General features: G+C 33.9%; 1 protein-coding gene across 13 annotated transcripts in view; it reads right to left on the bottom strand.

Moving 5' to 3' along the window:
• The window catches only part of RALYL (RALY RNA binding protein like), a 370,447-nt gene that overhangs the window by 181,952 nt on the left and 169,980 nt on the right, over positions 1-18,515 (bottom strand). For all 13 annotated transcript variants that reach the window (XM_038127993.1, XM_038127994.1, XM_038127978.1 and 10 more), the window contains one exon: positions 885-1,163. In XM_038127993.1, the coding sequence (XP_037983921.1) occupies positions 885-1,140 (256 nt within the window). In that variant the 5' untranslated portion in view covers positions 1,141-1,163. The remainder of the gene's footprint in view (positions 1-884; positions 1,164-18,515) is intronic.

Here is an 18,515-nt window from a genome sequence, read left to right as displayed (position 1 = left end):
ACAGCCAAGACACTGGCTACATGTCACCTTTTCCTGATGTAGCCATTACATACTTGGGGTTGGATATGAGCAATACAGTTCAGAGATGCACTGAAAGACTTCTGAATCCTACCAAAAATCTTGCTGTACTGCACATTACTACTGTATATATATGACATTAAGTCTAGTAGTGGACTCCAAAGCTTATCATTGACAGTCTGCATAGGTAATTAAAAATAGCTCTCAGAGGTAAAAGTTGCATTATGTAACAACTAGATTTTACTTAAGCATTCATGACAAAGCACTAGAAGAGAAAAGTGTGACTTTTTTTTCTTTTGTTTATTTGGAATTAGATGAACAAAGTTTACAGTATTATGGGGGAAACCTGCAATCTTAGTTTTTAATAATAGACTTCTCTAAATAACACTTACAGTTTGATTTGGCATGATTTCAAGGACAAATAAAAACTATTCTTTTGCTTCTGTATAATATCTGATACATTATTGGGCTGGGTATCATTTTAGATAGATAACATGACAGATAACCTCATATATTAGATAAACCCTGTTATACTACACTAAATTTACTGAACAAGAGTCTAGGAAAAAATAGTAATATTTTCTTCACAAGAGCAATCATGTTCACTACAGTCGAATTACAAATAAGTATAAAGTTTTCAGAAGTGGTCTGTTTAATAATTAAGCAGTTTATAGGGCTAAATATTTTGTAATACCTAGGTAACACATCATATGTTAAACACTCTGTCAGTTCCAAAATCCTGGAAATATGCTGAGATGGAATATCCGCAAAACAAACTCACTAGTTCTGTGGGCACCAGCGACAGGTGATTTTCAAACAGAAAGCAAAGAGAAAACAGTATTTTAATGGTATTAACAAATCCTTACCTAATGGCTGCCCTGCAATGATCCTGGCATTCTCTCCTGCCACCGCAGCCCTCGCGTGCCTCTCGCTCATGTACTGTACGAAGGCATAACCTTTGTGCACCGAGCAGCCCACGATCTTCCCGTACTTTGCAAAGATTGCTTCGATGTCACCTTTTTTGACAATAGCTGTGTTCAGATTACCGATGAAAACTCTGGAGTTGATGGACTTTGGGTCGTTCTTATTGGTGACATTGCTGGTCTGCGTTTTGCCAGTCATGGTTGGATCACGTGGCTTTAAACCTTAAATAAAGAACAAAGAGAATTATGTTTCTAAGCATACAGTTACCCCGACTTTGGATGATTTTTCCAGCAAAAATTAACTTTTAATTTTTCACTTTTGGTGAATCTCGACACAGAAAAATCAAACTATCAATAAAATCAACATGGCACATTTTAAAATACTGCTCAAAAGTAAAGTTTAAACTTCTTATTTTTATAGATGTGGAATATACCAATACATCATTTAATATAATGCTGTGATAGCAGAGCTTTACTGTAATCATATGTGGATTTCTTCTTAGAAATTCAGTATTGACTTTTTAAGTACTTAGCCATCTAGAAACTGCAAAGCAAGAGAATGAATCATTATCTACTGTCAAAGAAACAAACATTCAAGGCCACGTAGAGAGCAAACTCTTAAAATGAAAAACAACTCTGCTTTTGTTTGGTGTCAGTTAGAGCACATTTCTCACCAGTTAAATATCACTGTGAGGTGTGCAAGGCAGGTAACATACAATTCTTTACTGCAATCAATATATTTCTATCAGAACAATTTTCCTGTAAATTCAGTACAAAAAAGAAGTGAGAAAAGACAGCAGCTTATGTTCTGAGAATTAGAAAGTGGAAAAATGAACCACTTCAACTCTAGGAACACAGATTTTCTTGCTTCTTTGATCTTTTATCTGAGGTCACAAGTAGAAATGCATCCTGGTAAATCTCTGATGGGAAAAACCATATCATTTCTGGGAACAATTTGCTAAAAGAAGAAAAAAAAACCCAACACTTCTTGTGTTCATCTAGCTTCATCCCTTCAAAGTGTATGTGATTTTCATAATTTGTATGCAAATTCCACCTGCCAGCAAGTCTCTCTATTTACATCAATTTACTTAGATGGAAATGAAATAAAAGGAATTGTCCCACATCCGCAGTGGGTTTTCTTTAGCTTTAGTAGACTGCAGAAGTGTCAAAAATATACATAGCTTTAAGTAGAGAAAACTTATTTTGTAAGCAAAAGGTCATTTAGCCACTAGTCAAATATAGGCAGGCCATGTCTTACAGCCAAGAACTATGTTACTATTTTTTAACCTGTTCATACTTTTGATTAGATCAGAGTAACAACTCAGGCAAGAAGAAAATCCAGTTATATACTTTTCACAGTTAAAGCTCAGTTCATTCCTCAGAATGAAAAGGTAGAATAACTTCTATTCTGAACATCTAAATCAGAAGTTTTGTATTTTAAATGAGTAGCTACCATACATGAAACTAGAAAAAGGAACCATTGTCACTGAACTCCGCAGAATACCTGCTGAACAAAACAGCCACAGTCGCAGCCATCAGCACTTTGCCTCCATCCCAGAGGATCCAAACCCCACCTTCCAGCCAAGAACATTCAACAGAGATGTATGTGCAGTCTCCCTAATTCTCAGCAAACAGCCTGCTTTATTAAATGAATGTATGCAACAGAGCTGCCAGTCAAATAGCTTTCACCTGATTAACAACTCAGCGTGGCGACTTTATGTTACAGCATTTAGAGAAAGCACTGAAGAAAATAAGAAAAAGAGGATATTCCTCTAAGTTTATTTATTTTAAAATATATTGTGGAAACATAGCGTACTGCATACATGCACACATTTCATCCTGGAAAACCAGGAAAACTGCCTTGATAGTGATCCTCTGACCTTTATCATCAGACAAATTCAGTACTGTATATTTCTAGATTGCTGTGCAGATTGTGCATGTTTGAAGTCATGTCTGTATATAGCTAACCTGAATATTGTGAACATTCAAAGTCATATGGTTAGTACTGTAATATTATGAAGGCAAATTACTTACAAAATGTAAATATAATGCACACTAAGATCCACATTGACATAAAGTCGATTGCTGATGTTTTCGGAGACCCAGGAAGTTTAACCTTATCTTAGCTACATCAGTACTACGCAGGAGTCAAAATGACAGTAACGCAGCCACGTTCGCTTAAAGAGCCCTACTGACCCAAACTGAAGTAACACGGCAGAGTAACAAGGTATAAGAGTAACAAGGTATAAAAATAACAAGGTTAGTGGAGTTGCTGATGAGCAGGGAACAACTGGTATCCCCTGTGCTGCTGAGTTGCACAACACTTCAAATACCACTCTGTTGTGAAACCTTACCATGGAGAGTATTGTGTTTATATTTGTGAGCATCCAGGGAAAAAAAGCTGTATCCGTTTTTATACAATTCTTAGCATCTTGTTGATACTATATACATCTATTGAGCGTGTAGCTGAAGTTAGTTTACTAAACTCATAGAGGTAGTTTATCACAAGTATGACTGGCTTAGAAAGCAGTAGCCTGGATGGGTACACCTGTCTCTTTCACTAAACTGCTGCACGACTCTTCAGTAAGATGCTTTTAGTGCCTCTGTTTCCATTTTTTAATGTTCAGATCAGCATTTTTTTGACTAAGTGCTATGTCTTTATGTTTTTTATATAACTTCTAACACAACAATGTGACCTCAGTTGGAATGCTTAAGCGTGACCAACAGACCATTAAAAAAATCCACGGAGAAAAAAATTCTGCAGAAAATCTGCCAGAAGTCAAGATTCCCATGAAAATTATATGCAAAAAACCACTTTACTTATCACCACCAACGTTTTCTACCACACACATTACCACCACAATATTTTCTAAACACTCTGCTACACTCTGTATTTCCTCTGTTGTTTAGCCATTTAATATGGGATTTGGTGAACTATTGTTATTTTATAAAAATCCTCAGTTTTGCCCAGCTTTTCTATGTACTAATTTAAATAGACTTTGAATAGGACATTGAATATTTCTCTGTTGTAGTTGTTCTTTGCAATGCAAATTTACATTATTTTTTATAACACAAAGGAAAGTAGTTGTCTGGTGGGTTCTCTCCTATTCAAATGAGCAGTCAGAAAACGTGCTGCAGAAATTCAAAGGGTGCGAATAATACTAACACAAATGATTGAGATTTGATTGCCTTGCTGGTCACAATAAAACTGTGAATATTTCATAAAAATCAAAGATCTGTGGGATCTTCATTACAATGTGAAAGAATTTATGGCAGCTTCTACACCTCACTTCCAATATACATCTGTGAATACTGAATTATACTCATATTCTCTGAGCTATCAGTAAAATCACAAACATTGTACCTCATACAAATACAGAAATAAATGAAAGAGTGAGAGAAACATATATGAAATGATCTCATTTCCTTTCAGCCTTTAACAAGGTACCTTGTTAATTTCCTATTATTGAAGTAGTCTTTTCTAGTAATAAATACCTCCTATATGCCAAGCATATCTTTTAAAAAATAGTTTACAAATAACATTTAGCTGTCAGTGCACTTCAAATTTGTTTATTCAATGCACTTCATTACATGCAGCATAGTTCTATGCCATAGCTGATTTAATTATTCTACCAAAAAATAACTATTTTGTCTTGGTATAGTTAAAAAATAAGTTATAAATTAGGCCATTTCTTTTACAACACAGGTCTCTAAAATTCTTTCTTAAACATCAACATTTCTAATATGTCAAACTGGAATGAAAACACCAGTTACTAAAATGAGATTCCTATCATCCAGGACATACAAGCGAAAAGTTTAAACCAGTCAATTTGAAGTGCAAAAGAGCGTTGGCTTCCTTCACTTTTCCAGCATTTTCTGACAAAGTCTGGCTAAGCACCAGCAGGACAATGCGTTGCTTTGTAGCTGTGAAACTCATAATCTTTCCACAGGATGCATATGTGAAGGCACAGCTCCATGTCACAGATGTTTACCCCCTTTGGGGCTGTGCCGGGCACCAAGTAAAAACCACAATCCCTTTCCAGTTGTCCCATGGCCCAGTGCAGGGAAACACAAAACTTGAAGCAAGGAGAAAGGGAGCAACTTATCAAACTCTACATTCCAGTAACTCCCAAGGTTTTCTTTTAGGGAGTAGGGTCAAGGCACGATCATAAAAGTCCTGTTGGACTTCTGCTCCCTGTGCTGCTTTATGCGCTTTCACAATGTTTTCTCACACAGTGAAATGCAAAATTTGCCTTTGAGCTAACAGGGATTTGGTCAAAATGCAAGAAAAACTTCAAGATATATAAAAGTTTGAGGATATTAGTTAAAGGAATTTTGAAAGCAATTAATTTCAGCATTTTCCCAATTGTACAACTGTTCTTATTTTAAAATACTGAGAGGAACTTATGACCTCTAATTAAAATTTCTACCAAATACTGAAATATTGTCTCTGGAATTGTCCTTATGCATTTTCCTATGCTGCATTAACCAACAAAGATAACTTAGAACAACTCTGTTATAATTAGAAAAATCAGATAAATCTCTTTAGAAGACTAGGAAATATTTATACTGATGACTTGACTTTTCCCTCTTATTATTTTCTCTCATTTTTATTTTTCCCTAAGATCTACACATAATTTTGCTTTGAAAAAATTTTCTTCAATAAATTTAGTAATACTTTCAGGAGTTTCTATGTATTTATGTTCTTTCATCTTGGAGATACTTCTTTCCTTTCAACAATAAAAACCTTTTAAATAAATAGAGAAAAGTCTACAGATTTGAAAAAACTAAGTATTATTTGCAATCTCTTTAGGAAAAAATACGGTCTACTGAGGAAATTTGAAATAACAAAATTGAAAATCTTTAAGAAATACAAATACTCTCTGAAAATTAAATAAAATTGTGTTACTTTTGTAGAAATTTAATATCAAACATTTAGGTATTTATATTTTTTACAAAGGAAACAGGAAAAAATCAAATTTGCTTTCATTTCCCTTCTCCCACCCCCCCTCCTCCCCCCCAAAAAAATCAGTTTTGAAATTGCATTTAGAGCTGGGTCAGTAAGTAATCAACAGCCTTAGATTAAACAGCCTTATCAAAAAAATTAGATTTGTTTGATAGCAAAAGAGTAATTCTGTGGAGAAACATGTTTAAATATGAAAATTTCCATCACTGACAGGTTACTCTAAGTACCATTAAATTCCAAATCTTAATTTTTGCTATTTACTATAAGATGCTTGCACACTGGGATTCATAGTGCACATTTGATTATTGCAAATTCTTCTTAAAAAGATAAAGCCGTTAACAGACACAGGGTTGAACAAACATGTTTGTTTCCACAATGAAATCCACAGTAGTAAGTACAGACTGTGAGAAATTAATTGCCAGATATTTGGGGGCCAAACTAAATATTTTGGTAAAAAAATCAAACATCATAGTATTGGTCTTTAGATAGACAAAAAGCAGCACCATGTGATTTGATCAGTCTAGCCCAAAACACCTCAGGTTTTGCTCTTTTCAGCATTTCCAAGCAATCTCTGCCCTTTTGCTATCCAGCCTCAGTGAAAAGCTGAACTTTTGTCAATATTAAGGTTCAATTGTTGCTTTAATAGCTGAGATTTTCTGTGATGTGCTGTTTTTGAGCTTAAAGAATCAATAATTATTAACACTTATATCAAGAAAAGATTATGCCATAATATATTTTCTCTATTTTTCAATTACCTTTGAGAAATAGTGATAACATTAATATTTTTATAGAGTTGCAGAAAATTTTAAGATATTTAAGCATTTGAAATATCCTTCTGTACATCAAATGTCCTACAACATATATTTATCTTGCATTGGTACTTTACAGGCATTTTTTGGAGAAAAATTAATTGCTTTAATAAGCAGTCATTAAAAGTATTTTATCTCCATTAAATCACTACTTGAAAAAACCCCTATAAAATTTTTCATATCTGTTGGAAACATGACTATTGGATATTTCATGGTGGCGGTGAGAAATGAGAAGGAGGGAAGAGAGGACAGAAAGCTAACAGATAAAATATATTTTGTCTTGGAGAAATTCTTTCTTCTTTATGTTTTAAATTCATTTTTATTGAATTACTATATCTAGGTCACGGAAAAAAAGAAAAATATTATTCACAAGATGCTTAGTTAAATTCACATCAAAATACTCTGGGCTTTTCCAGTCATCATTAAAGTCAAAGAATATGCTTCCTCTCTGTTTCTCTCTCTCTCTCTCTCTGAAACACATCCTGCCTTTTTATTTATTAAGGAATTTATTTGTTTGTTTATTTACTGTTTTGTGGTTTAGCTTTTTGCTTCCTTCCAATTACTATAAAGAAGGGGCTGACACATCGTGTCTGTAACACAGACAATGCTCCCTTCAAGTTGACATTACTGGAGCTGCATAAATGACAACATGCATCAATGTGCCACATCTTGTAGAAAATGAAGCACTGAAAGATAAAATGATATAGCAGATCTCACTTCATCTTCTGCTGTCACTTTTCTTAAAGAGACAAATACTGTCTTTGTGGAAGGCGAATACACAATATCTACTTGTAAAAAAAATTAAAATAACTAGGGGAACTAGTGGTCAACAGGGACGTACAAACAAAAATCAGCATTTTTTAGGATATACTATTTTACATTAGTTGTTTAAGCTTTTGGAACAGTAAGGGGAAGAAGCGCACTCTGTCCCAGGACTAACACCACCAGCAAGGAGGAAAAAGGTGGGAGAAAAAGGGAAAAGGTCTGTACAGGTGGATGGAGCTGCGTCTTTAGTGGCTTAAACTTTAACTCATGGTGCTGGAACCTTCTCCCACCCAAATGGGCTGGAGGAAATGGAACCATTCAGCACAGAAAAGTAGGGATTTTCCCTCCTATTCACATGCTCTTTGTTCTCAGGATGTAGAAAATAACTGTGTAAAGGTTAGAAAATAACCCTGTAAAGAAATATGTTTCTCTGATTAAATATTTTATGAGAACTCAGGTATGGGCCTCTTTCCTCTATCTTATTTAAACCCTATAAAATACAAAGATTTATTTATATATTGTCAAGATGCAACTCTGGTGGCTAGGATAAAAAGTAATCATGATAGCACATACCAGTATAACTGTGCAAACAATACAGTGAAATCATGAGAAAACCAAATAAAAAACCTAAGAATTATTTAGAATTTGAAGTGGAGTTTAACTGGGAGTAAAGATAATGCATTATCTAACTGTGTAATTTCTTCAAGAGATACACACTTCATTTGGACTTGAGGTCAAAAAATGTGGATTGGATTGTCAAATTTGGATTTGGACATTGAGGTCACTTGGCAGATTCCATAATGAGACCCTTTGCTATTGTCCTACAATTAATACTTCACCTTTCAAAATGTCTCGAGGAGAGAGAGCCCAATTTGGACATTTTTGATACTAATTAGTAAATTAATTACTAATTTAAATTAGTAATTAAAATAATGCATTAAATTTGATATTTTAACATGTCTTCCTTGGATCTATGTGCTGGGTATGTCTATCAAGGAAATGATAATGTAAACTTTTTGTATTGGGATGCTTTGCTTTTTCATGCTGTCAGACAGATTCTTGAAGAAGAAAATGAACAAATTTGGGGTCTTTTGTTTGTTTTTTTAAACAAAAGGTAAACATCTCTTCACTTCCAATATTTTGACCAGATCTATTTGTAGCCAGCTATCTCATGTCTTTTAAGTCATCATTTATCATTAATGGAGCAAGCTATTTTAATCTCTAATCACTCATTCCTGCTGAATTTTTAATAATTTTTAAAGCATTTTTGACTCTCTGTGGTGGTCTAAATCTGTTTTCAGCCTTCAATTTTGAGTGCAGGGGCAGTAAAATCTGCCAGGCTGCTGTCTTTCTCTTCACTTGGTTACTTTGTGATACTATGGATCACCTAAAAAAATCTTAGCTATATTTTCTGTCATATGTTATTTCCAGCTAATCTTGTGTTCAGTAGAAATGCTTGGTGTCATTTGGCACTGTTGCTCCCTCTGTGTTTGTGCTTTCTCTTCAGCTTCCTATCACTGTGAGAATTAAATGAGCCTTGGCAAGTAAGATCGTCTCCTACTATTATTTTTTATATTTCTAACCTTCCTAATAAACTCCATCAATTTTCTCTGCCCTCAAGGGAGTTTACAGTCACAGTGTACAACATCTTCTGAAATTTTAATTAATGAATTGTTTTGATGATTTAGAATCTAAAGCTGTTATTTAAAACTGGCTGTAATAAGGGTTCCAATGTCATGGTTGGAGGTTTGCCCAACACCACCGTTCTTATTTCAATCCCTCTCTGATACGTACTAAGCTGGTTTTGGGACAGATGACATCAAACATAGCAGAGCTGATGTGAAGAAATTTTTCAAATTATTCTTAAGGGAATAAGATTATTTTAGAAAATTTGTCATGAATTTTTAAAGTAAAATCTGATATTTATTGCTCATGGAAATGCTATAATCAGCTCATAGGTAGACTAATTTTGTGCTATTCAAGTGTCTGGCAAAACTTTTGGTAGCCTTATTTTGACTAACATTTTGCTCCCTTATGTTTCTTCTATTATTTTATAAGAGTTTGAAATTGGATTTGAGGAATGTCATGGTCTAGGCTGTTGAATACCAAACAAGAAGTCAAGAGCTTCCAAATTGTAATCCTAGCTCTGGTACAGACTTGATAAGAGGCCTTGTGCAAGTCACTTAATATCACCACCTTGTCCTCTCTCTTTGGAAACTGGCAATAATACTGACTATATTCCAGCTCAGTGGGTTGTTGCATGAATGAAATTTAAAAATGCAAAACACCAGAAAAATGCTGCAGCTCTAGGAAGTATAATAGAAAATATACAGTTTAATTGAAAACATAAGATTTTGTTTTGAGGATTAGTAGTATTCTTATTATTATGATTTTTGTATATTTCTAAGTATTTTCTATTAATGGGCATTTCTTATGTTTTAATCCCCATTGTAGTTGATCAAAATAATTATTTGATCTTTCATTATGGTGAGAGGTATTTAAGAATACTTGAATTTCATAATCAGAGTCAAACTGGAATCACATCTTCTGTTGTATTCACTCCATAATTCACTCCATTCACTCCACAATGGCCGTCTCAAAATCACGTCTTGGGGATTTATGCCAGATGACCACACTGTGCATCTGACTTACAGGAAGACAAACTATTACTGACAACAAAGTAATTCTGATATTTGACTCTGCCAGTAACTTTCCCAATGTTATGCAGTAAATCACTGACATATTGTGCTTTTGGCTTTCCTATTTCATTCTTTTCACCCATTTATTAATCCTGGCTAGGTTTTTGTAGTGGTTGGGTGTTAACTGCATCTTTAAAATAAAAGCACATCTGCAGACAACATCTGGTAGGCTGCCACACCCTTGCATAGTTTTGCTTTTATTCTTTAGCCTGTACAGCACAGCCTGAGTCAGGAACCCAAGGTAATATGCTACCATTCACCACAAAACAGCTGAATGCTTTTTTTGTCCATCTAAAAAGTCTGTTCTGTCTTTTCACACCCTAAATCTCATGTGCATATATCAAAGTTTAAAATTATAAAGGTAGTCAAGAAACAAGAAATCTCTCACCAGTGAGGGTATACAACAAGACATCTGGTATTTCTTTCCTTGATAAACTTTAGTGAAATGTGTGAAATGAATGTGAAAATGTGATTTTGAAATGCAAAATATGAAAATGGGATTTTCCATATGGCATAATGAGAATTTCCATCATCTATACATACAATATGCAGAAATAAAAACTCATCGAAAATATGAATATGTATCTAATGATGATTTTGTTAGTCTTAAGTCTTGTATTTGGATCTGATTAATCTTTTTTCCATTACAATCACTCAACCATGTGCAAAGCTCTTATAAACTAGATCTGTAGACTCTACTCGGTATTTCATAAAAACAAATTCAAAGCTATCTGTGAAACAATTTTTCTTCTATCATCTGAACATAAAGGCATTTGAAGTTTATTTGCAATTTGGTTTCTGAAACTTACAAGCAAACTAATGTTCTGAAGAAGTGTTTTCAAGATTCAGAGGCTTGACGTATATAGAATGTTTAAGCCTGCCCCAATGCATGCATTAAGATGTCTTGCCTACAGACTATTTCAGTAATTTTCCTCTGTTGTGAACATTAAGGACAATATCCAATTGCAGTACCTTTTTAAGTGTTTTAACAGAGAGTTCAATATTTAGGACTTTCTCTGGGACAATGGAAAGTTTTCTTAGATTTTCTATTGCTGAAAATTAGAATTTGCAGTCTTGGTCTCCTGAGTGTGTTCCTTGGCTTTTTTAGCAGTCATGGTAGCATGGCTGCTTCAGGCTCTTAGCTCTGTATCTCCTTTCCTAGACTATCTTCAAGAACATTTGACATTTACTTTTTAATTAAATTTGTGTGAATATTCATGCCAAAGCTTTAGTAGGTACTTTCAATTAAAAAAAAAATGTTTGTTTTTCAGTTACATGCTAAGACATGGAAATTAAATGAAAATTAATATAACAACATTTTCATTGCTACTGAGAGATCGCAAAGCCTCCAGTTCCTACATTATGCCCCATAGCATGTAAAATTTCTGCTAGATAGCTTAAGAAATGTGTTAAAAGCAATGTGTTCTAATACTGTGTATCAGTGAGAACCCCTGAAATGTTATTTTTATTTTTTTTCTAAAATAAATTGTATATACACACAAAAAGTCTTATCTGCTCCCTCTTTAACTTTTTGCAAAAAAGCCACATAAAAGTTGTATGAGAAGCTTTTTTTTCCAATATTTCTACAGTTTTGTAGTCTCAGCAATAGCCTTCTGCTGCAGCAAATAGATACAAGTAAGATTTTAATTTAGTTTGGCATAATAGCAATTCTTAATGGAGCTGTGACTTTACTCTAGCACAGATATGATTCGCAAACACAATGATCGTAGTCTCTACTCAGCTAATTATTTTATTTATTTTATGCTCTTTTAGAGACTTGTTTAAACAAATAGCCTAGAATAGGAATATGCCAAAGATGGTCCCCTAAAAAGATTACTCAAACATCAATCAACCATATTAAAGCGGACTTTTTCATGTAAACCATACAAACTCAGCTTTTGGTGTAGCATTTCTGGTAAAATATTTGGACTAACTTTGCCAGATTTTCCCAGACAGTGATTTTCCCAGACAGTGTCTAATTTATTTATTTCAGCAGGTAACTCAGCCTCTGGGCTCCAAATCTTTGTACATTTAAATGTTCTATCATTTGGTACCGGCTGCATATTCCTGGGCTAGGTTAATTCTTGGCAAAGAGCTAAGAAAATAAATCAATTTCTATTCAGATACAAGTCTAAAGCATCACGCTCTTTTCTTGCACTGAATTCTTGTATTATAAATGTCATCACCATATCTCTGTAACACTTGTCTCATATATTCTCTACTTCTCCCCATGCTTCAGTCCATTCACACTATTTCTTACTCGAGTCCACTTTATTTTTTTCATGCCACCCCATCCTTCCTGCCAATTTTCTTCCTCCTTGAACCTGAAGGAGGAGCACTGGTATGTAGATTGTCACACTGCTTTTATATCTGATTTTTCTCTCTTAATGTGCTTCATAAAAAAGAATCTAGTGCCTTTCAGCTGCATAGCATTTTTAAAGACTACAAAAGAATTATTCTAGTAACACTGAGCATGCAGGACATTGTCTCTTTCCTTTGTTTTCACACAGTATGTACATATGGAAAGGACCATAAACAAGGAAAATGTTTCCACTAAATTTTCAAATTTCAAAGTGAATTAGGATTTCTTTTTAAGGCAAAACCAGCAAGCCTGCAAAGGAAATTCTTAGAAACCTCAGTAGCAATCATAAAAATCCAAAATGTTTTACATAAATATAATTTTTTTTCTTTCCTCTATCACCGAAGATTGGAAAAGTTTGACTATAAAGAAACCTCTCTATGAATCTTACATTTAAATAATTTATATTATTGATTATACTTGATCTCCAGCATCATGCTGTAGAGCTGTAAAGTATCTGAAAGGAGTGCAATAAAAGCTGGCTAGAGCAAATATCTTAGAATGAATAATATATCTCTGAAATTTTCTACCCTGTAAAGATTTTTCTATATCTCATGCTGTCATAATACTTAATCTCTTGTCTTATGGATTATATTATTAGAAGGATTAATTATTAAAGTAACTCTTCTTTAAACCAAAGTATACCTTTCATTGATTTAATTGGGACAGAAATAGGTATCAATTGAAACAATACATGTTTTGCAACTGCTTTTATAGTATCCCCTTGAAGCTAATCTGAACAGATGCACATTAAGTTTTGATATTCAACAGTTTATAATGAGTTAGAATTTTTTTCTTGTAAATATAGGTCAGTTGTGAACAGCTATTTTGTAGTACTTGCATTTCAACATTAAATATTTTAAATATTCTTTAATTTTATGTAGTTTACATAGATCTAATTTTATCTAGTATGTTCAATATTGTAAAATGCTTCCAATTGACTCTTAGTGTGTTTCTCCCACCAAATTTGCTCAGGGAGCTCACAAATAAAGATTCAAAAACACTCACACCAATGAAATTTGTCTAATCAGAAATGAAATATAAAAAGACCAAAGCAGCAGGCAAAGCTAATTATGAGAGTGCATGAAATCTATGGAAGAATGTTGCTTGTGTTTTTTCACTTGGCTTAAGTGATCAGCTTTGGCAGCTCAAATTGATTATTTTCAGTCTGCATTATCTTATCATCACAACTAATTAAAAGACATGTGATACTGCATGCACTTTACTTGGTCTTGTCAACAAATATTAATTATTTTGGAACTAAAATATACTCAGCAGGGAATACACTTGTCTTGTAATACGCAAGTCTCAGTTCCACAATCACTTTACAGACAACAGTCCTGGATTTCCAATAGTATTTTTAGTTATTCTAATGTGACTATAAATTCTTATAGTCAATTCAGAAAAAAAAGCAAAACAACAACAAAAGAATTCTTACTAAAGAGCACCTTATTGCTTTTCAAAAGTATATAACTGCTTTGATAGCAACACAACATCATTTCCTACATATCTCATTTGTGCAACTGATGAGAACTGTCAAATAAGGAAGAGTGAACTGGAGTGAAGCAACATAAATGTCATCATCTTTGTGTCATTTAAAATAGACTTTTCTTATTTTTTACCCATGCTTGCCAATTTATGTAAGAATTGCTTCTAAAAGTATCTGAATTATCTGTATATTTACAGCTAAAAGGTATTGATTCAATGCTTTTTGCTATTCTATTATTATATTCTTCATTGTAGAAAGGAGCTAGAATCCTTAGGAGAAAGGTGTTTGAGGAAATGTTTGCTAGTCCCTTATTTCTTTCACTTTAATCAGTACGTGACTTTCACTCCTGTCTTTGATATTTATATAAGGAAACTAAGTGTTATCTCCTATAAAAGGAAAAGTACCTTACAATGAAAAAATGTGTCATGATTAGGAGAAAGATCTGGATGAATTTTGCCACAGAAACATTTCTCTCTCAAAAGCGATTTCCTTGGATGTTTCTGGTAGTTTTTATTGAGCTATTTCTTTTCTGTCAACTCCTCTAAAATGTATAATAAAAAAAGAGTGTAAAGAAATGCATTTAAGAATGAGTGGAAAATTGCAGTAATCTCTGGTTTTATATATTGGTAATCTGAAGACAGCATATATAGTAATATATAAGCACATATAGTAATCTGAAGATACTCTTTGGTGCATTTTTCTCCTTTCTGAATATTTGGAAGTCCTCAAAACAACCCACCTATTTTGAAAGGCCAACGTTCTTTCAGAAATTGAGATCTTTGTCCAAGATGAATTAGAAGTTCTGTGTGCACACATCTTCCAAACAGCAACAAATTATGTAGATCTGCACTATTTCTTGCTTTCCTCCTGCAGCAGTATACTAGAGATGTGTGAAATGCTTGACTAATTTCAAAGGTAAGATGTAGTCTGTAGCATCTAAGGACAGTAAAGATGTCTGATGCAATAAATACCTTGTTCTCCTGTTTTTTGTTTCTGTATGATCTATAAATCCTCAGTCAGGTAACTTAAACATTTAAACTGCCTGACATGAGTATGAAGGGGTACATTAGTCTACATGAAAGTATGAGTAATACAGGCAGTCTTGTTGCAAAAACATATATTTGAAACTTGTCATGAGTAACATTTGCTTTGCAAAGCATAAATAATCAGACAGGTTTCTTCACAGTTCTCTGTCTGCAAAGACAATTCCTTCAAGGAGTTCCTTAGAAAAATGGGAAAATACCTAACATAAAGTTGTCAACCTATTCCAACTTTTGATGGTGAAATTTGTTATGAAATACAGAGTGAACTTTTTCATAAAGCATCAATGACAAAAGTATGCCATATATGTAACAAAACTCTTCTCCTGGTTCATGGTGTTGGTGCTACCATAAATACTTTCACAGCTTTTGCCTTGATCCTACACTTCAGAAAGTAAAGAATGAAGAAAGATATCCATAGAATCACAATTTTCTGTAACCAAAGCTTTGTCCAAAGATAAAAAAGCATATTTCCATGCCATCTATCTAAACACCTATCTAGCTAATTTTTCAGAAAGATTTTGAGACTTTTTTTTCTATCTTTGTGCTAGAAATTCACTAAATGTTTAAGGTGAATAGCAGAACAATTCTGCCGAGAATCTGAAAATATCAACACTCAGGCAACTTGGCTGTAAAGATTACTAAGAAACTGCTACAAGCTCAGTTGATGATACCAATACCCACTTCTTCACTCTTTGTGTTTATGAAGTATGTGCACTTTGAAGAGTATACTATAAAAATATTGAATGCCTAAGTGTTATTTTACAATTTTTTTTCCAGCTAGTAACATCTAAAGAATCTTTAAATAGTAACAATTTGCAAATAGAGGTATATTTTTAATTAATCTGAAATTACAGAATCAACTACGGGACATAAAAGATGCTATAGAATGCCTGCTTCACTGCTTAACAGAATCTGCTCCAGGAAAAGCTATGGAGAGTAGATTGCTGATTAAATTTAAAAAAGGAAAATTGTCAGATCAATTTAAACCAAAAATACTTTCTTACTCTAAAGCCATAGCAACAACCAGAAGGAAATATACTGTTTTGGATAAAAGCTAGAAGACACAATAAAACAGGAAGACAGATATTTTAAAACATTGGTGTATGGTAGAATTCAGTGTGATTTTGGAAGTGTCCATTAAAAGTGCTTTGACTTTTATTCTCTCTCCATTTTTCATGCTGAAAGAACACGATAAATTTGACATGAAATTAAGTGCATCTGCTTGAAAATTTTTGCAGTTTTTCAATGATTATTCCTCATGTGCCAAGTGGCATCACCTCAAAAACTTTAACAAATTTGCTTTCACAATCTCTGCTAGTGGGAAATAAGTTTTCTATCTCAGCATACCAACAAATTAACAAATTTCTTGTCTCAAAATATCTATATAAACACATGGATTCAGCCTTAAGTCCAAATCAACTGCTCAAACACACATTATTCCATTTGAAATATAAACAAAGTGGTTGACAGAAAGACTTTAATGAGAATAGAGAGCACCTATGACAGTATTCCATTATATCTTCCTACAAACCCTCTCTTAAGAATATTTTTTTTACTCTATTGTAACTTCTGCTAATGTTGTCATCAAGATTTTTTATTATCTTATCTCAAAGAATAAGAATGTCCACAATGACAGTGCAATTTTAAAAGGAGGCACACAATGTTACCTACACTTGGATGAACCTTATTCCATTCTGGCCTTGTTTCTGCACGATTCAACAATAGCAAAACAAAAAATACAGAAGAGTCTGTTGAATCTTCCCTGATATTTATATAGTTTGTGGTTACACAGTGTGTGTTGAGGGTATTCCCAGATACTCTGTGTTATATAGCATTTCAACATAAGTTCTGCAGCACCACACCTATTGGAGGCTTACAGATGGCTGATTGTGAAGAGCCATTAGAAAGTCCGAATCCATGTGGCAGTAATTTCTGACTGAAATAGTGCAGTGAATTGTATCCACTGCTTATTTTATTTTGGTTTTTTTCCCTTTTTAATAGCACTCAATATAGCAAAACCCCTTTCTGTCCCCATCACAAACTTTCATGACAGACAAGAGGGAAAAAAGCTAAAATGCAAAAAAAACCCCTCTTTATCCAGCTTCTCCTGAGTTCCAAGTGAATTCTTTTCCTGCCAATGTTTCCACTAATGTTTTAATGAAATTCTTGTGATTGCATGAGGCTGATATCATCAAATGCATCATTTAGCAGAAATAAGAAAGACAAAATCCTGAAAATGAGTCCACTACAGCTTATACCTACAGTGTAGAAGAAAGCTCTAGCAAAATCGCTGCATTATGTGTCTCACCACTGACATTTTGAGCTCTCATTCCCTTTTTTCTTTTTTCTCTAGTGGAACAGGAGGTCTTTGTAAGTCCAAAACCTCAGTGTCACCCATGGTACCACAAGGAAAAAGGCTGATTTTTATTTATGATGGGGCAGTCTTCCTATGCCCAAAGCTTCTACAGATTTCTGTGAGTGCTTAGGATGCTGCCTGGCAAGTATGAAAGAATTAAACACAGACAGAGATAACATATTAAAAAAAAAAAAAAGATTTAGCAGGATTTCTGGAAGTGACATAAGATGAAAGTTTTGATCTCCTGTATCGTTCTCCCATTGAATCTGGCAGAACCTCTTTATCTACATATGATTTTCCCCTCAGACTGCCACCCTCAGATCCAAGCAAATGAGACAGTTAAGAAGCACTGCAAGGGAATTTGCTGCAGCCCAGCAATGCTTCTTACTGAATTATAGAAAGATGCCATTGTGTCATCCATAAAACCATGAAGGCAGTCTGAGACTCAGTAGAACTCATCAGGAACTACTCTGGCTTTTTTTGTATAAGGTCACCAGAAAAAGCTCTGAACTTAAAGCAAACAACTGCAAAACCATGATATACTGAATCCAAGTTTTGAATCATCAGGGGTCTAATTTTGAATGTAAACAGAGTTTCCAATGCAGGGAAGATCAAAATGGCGAAAAGTACTGTGGAAAAACAAGCTGAGTTTGGGAAAAAAAAATTGGATGGAGTAATTTTACTCCCAAGTGTGTGAAAACAAGAAATGACTCTCGGAACGACTTTCTTGGGTGCTATTTCCCTGGCCAAGAAAAATTTATTTTAATAGACTCAAAAACTTCACTTTACATTTATGGTGAGAAATAGCACTCACTTGTGAATGTTTATTATGTATAAACAAAATCCTAAATTAGAAAGGTAGTAAGGAAACACTGCTTCATTTACATGAAGAGCATTGTATGCATCTGTGGTTAAGTGAATCAAGTTTTACAAATCACTGCTTCTATGATTTTTATCTTCCTTGCTGGAGACAGCAAGGGAAATAAGAGGCTTCAGAATGAGTGCAGACGCTAAGAATACCAATCCAGAAATCTTTCTCCCCTCTTCCAGTTCCATTGTGATGCAAGATCCTAGAACTACAGAATCAC

The sequence above is a fragment of the Motacilla alba genome, chromosome 2, assembly GCF_015832195.1.
Source record: "Motacilla alba alba isolate MOTALB_02 chromosome 2, Motacilla_alba_V1.0_pri, whole genome shotgun sequence".
Lineage (NCBI taxonomy): Eukaryota > Metazoa > Chordata > Aves > Passeriformes > Motacillidae > Motacilla > Motacilla alba.
The sequence above is the reverse complement of the archived record's forward strand: the minus strand, read 5'-3'. Positions and strand labels throughout refer to the sequence as shown.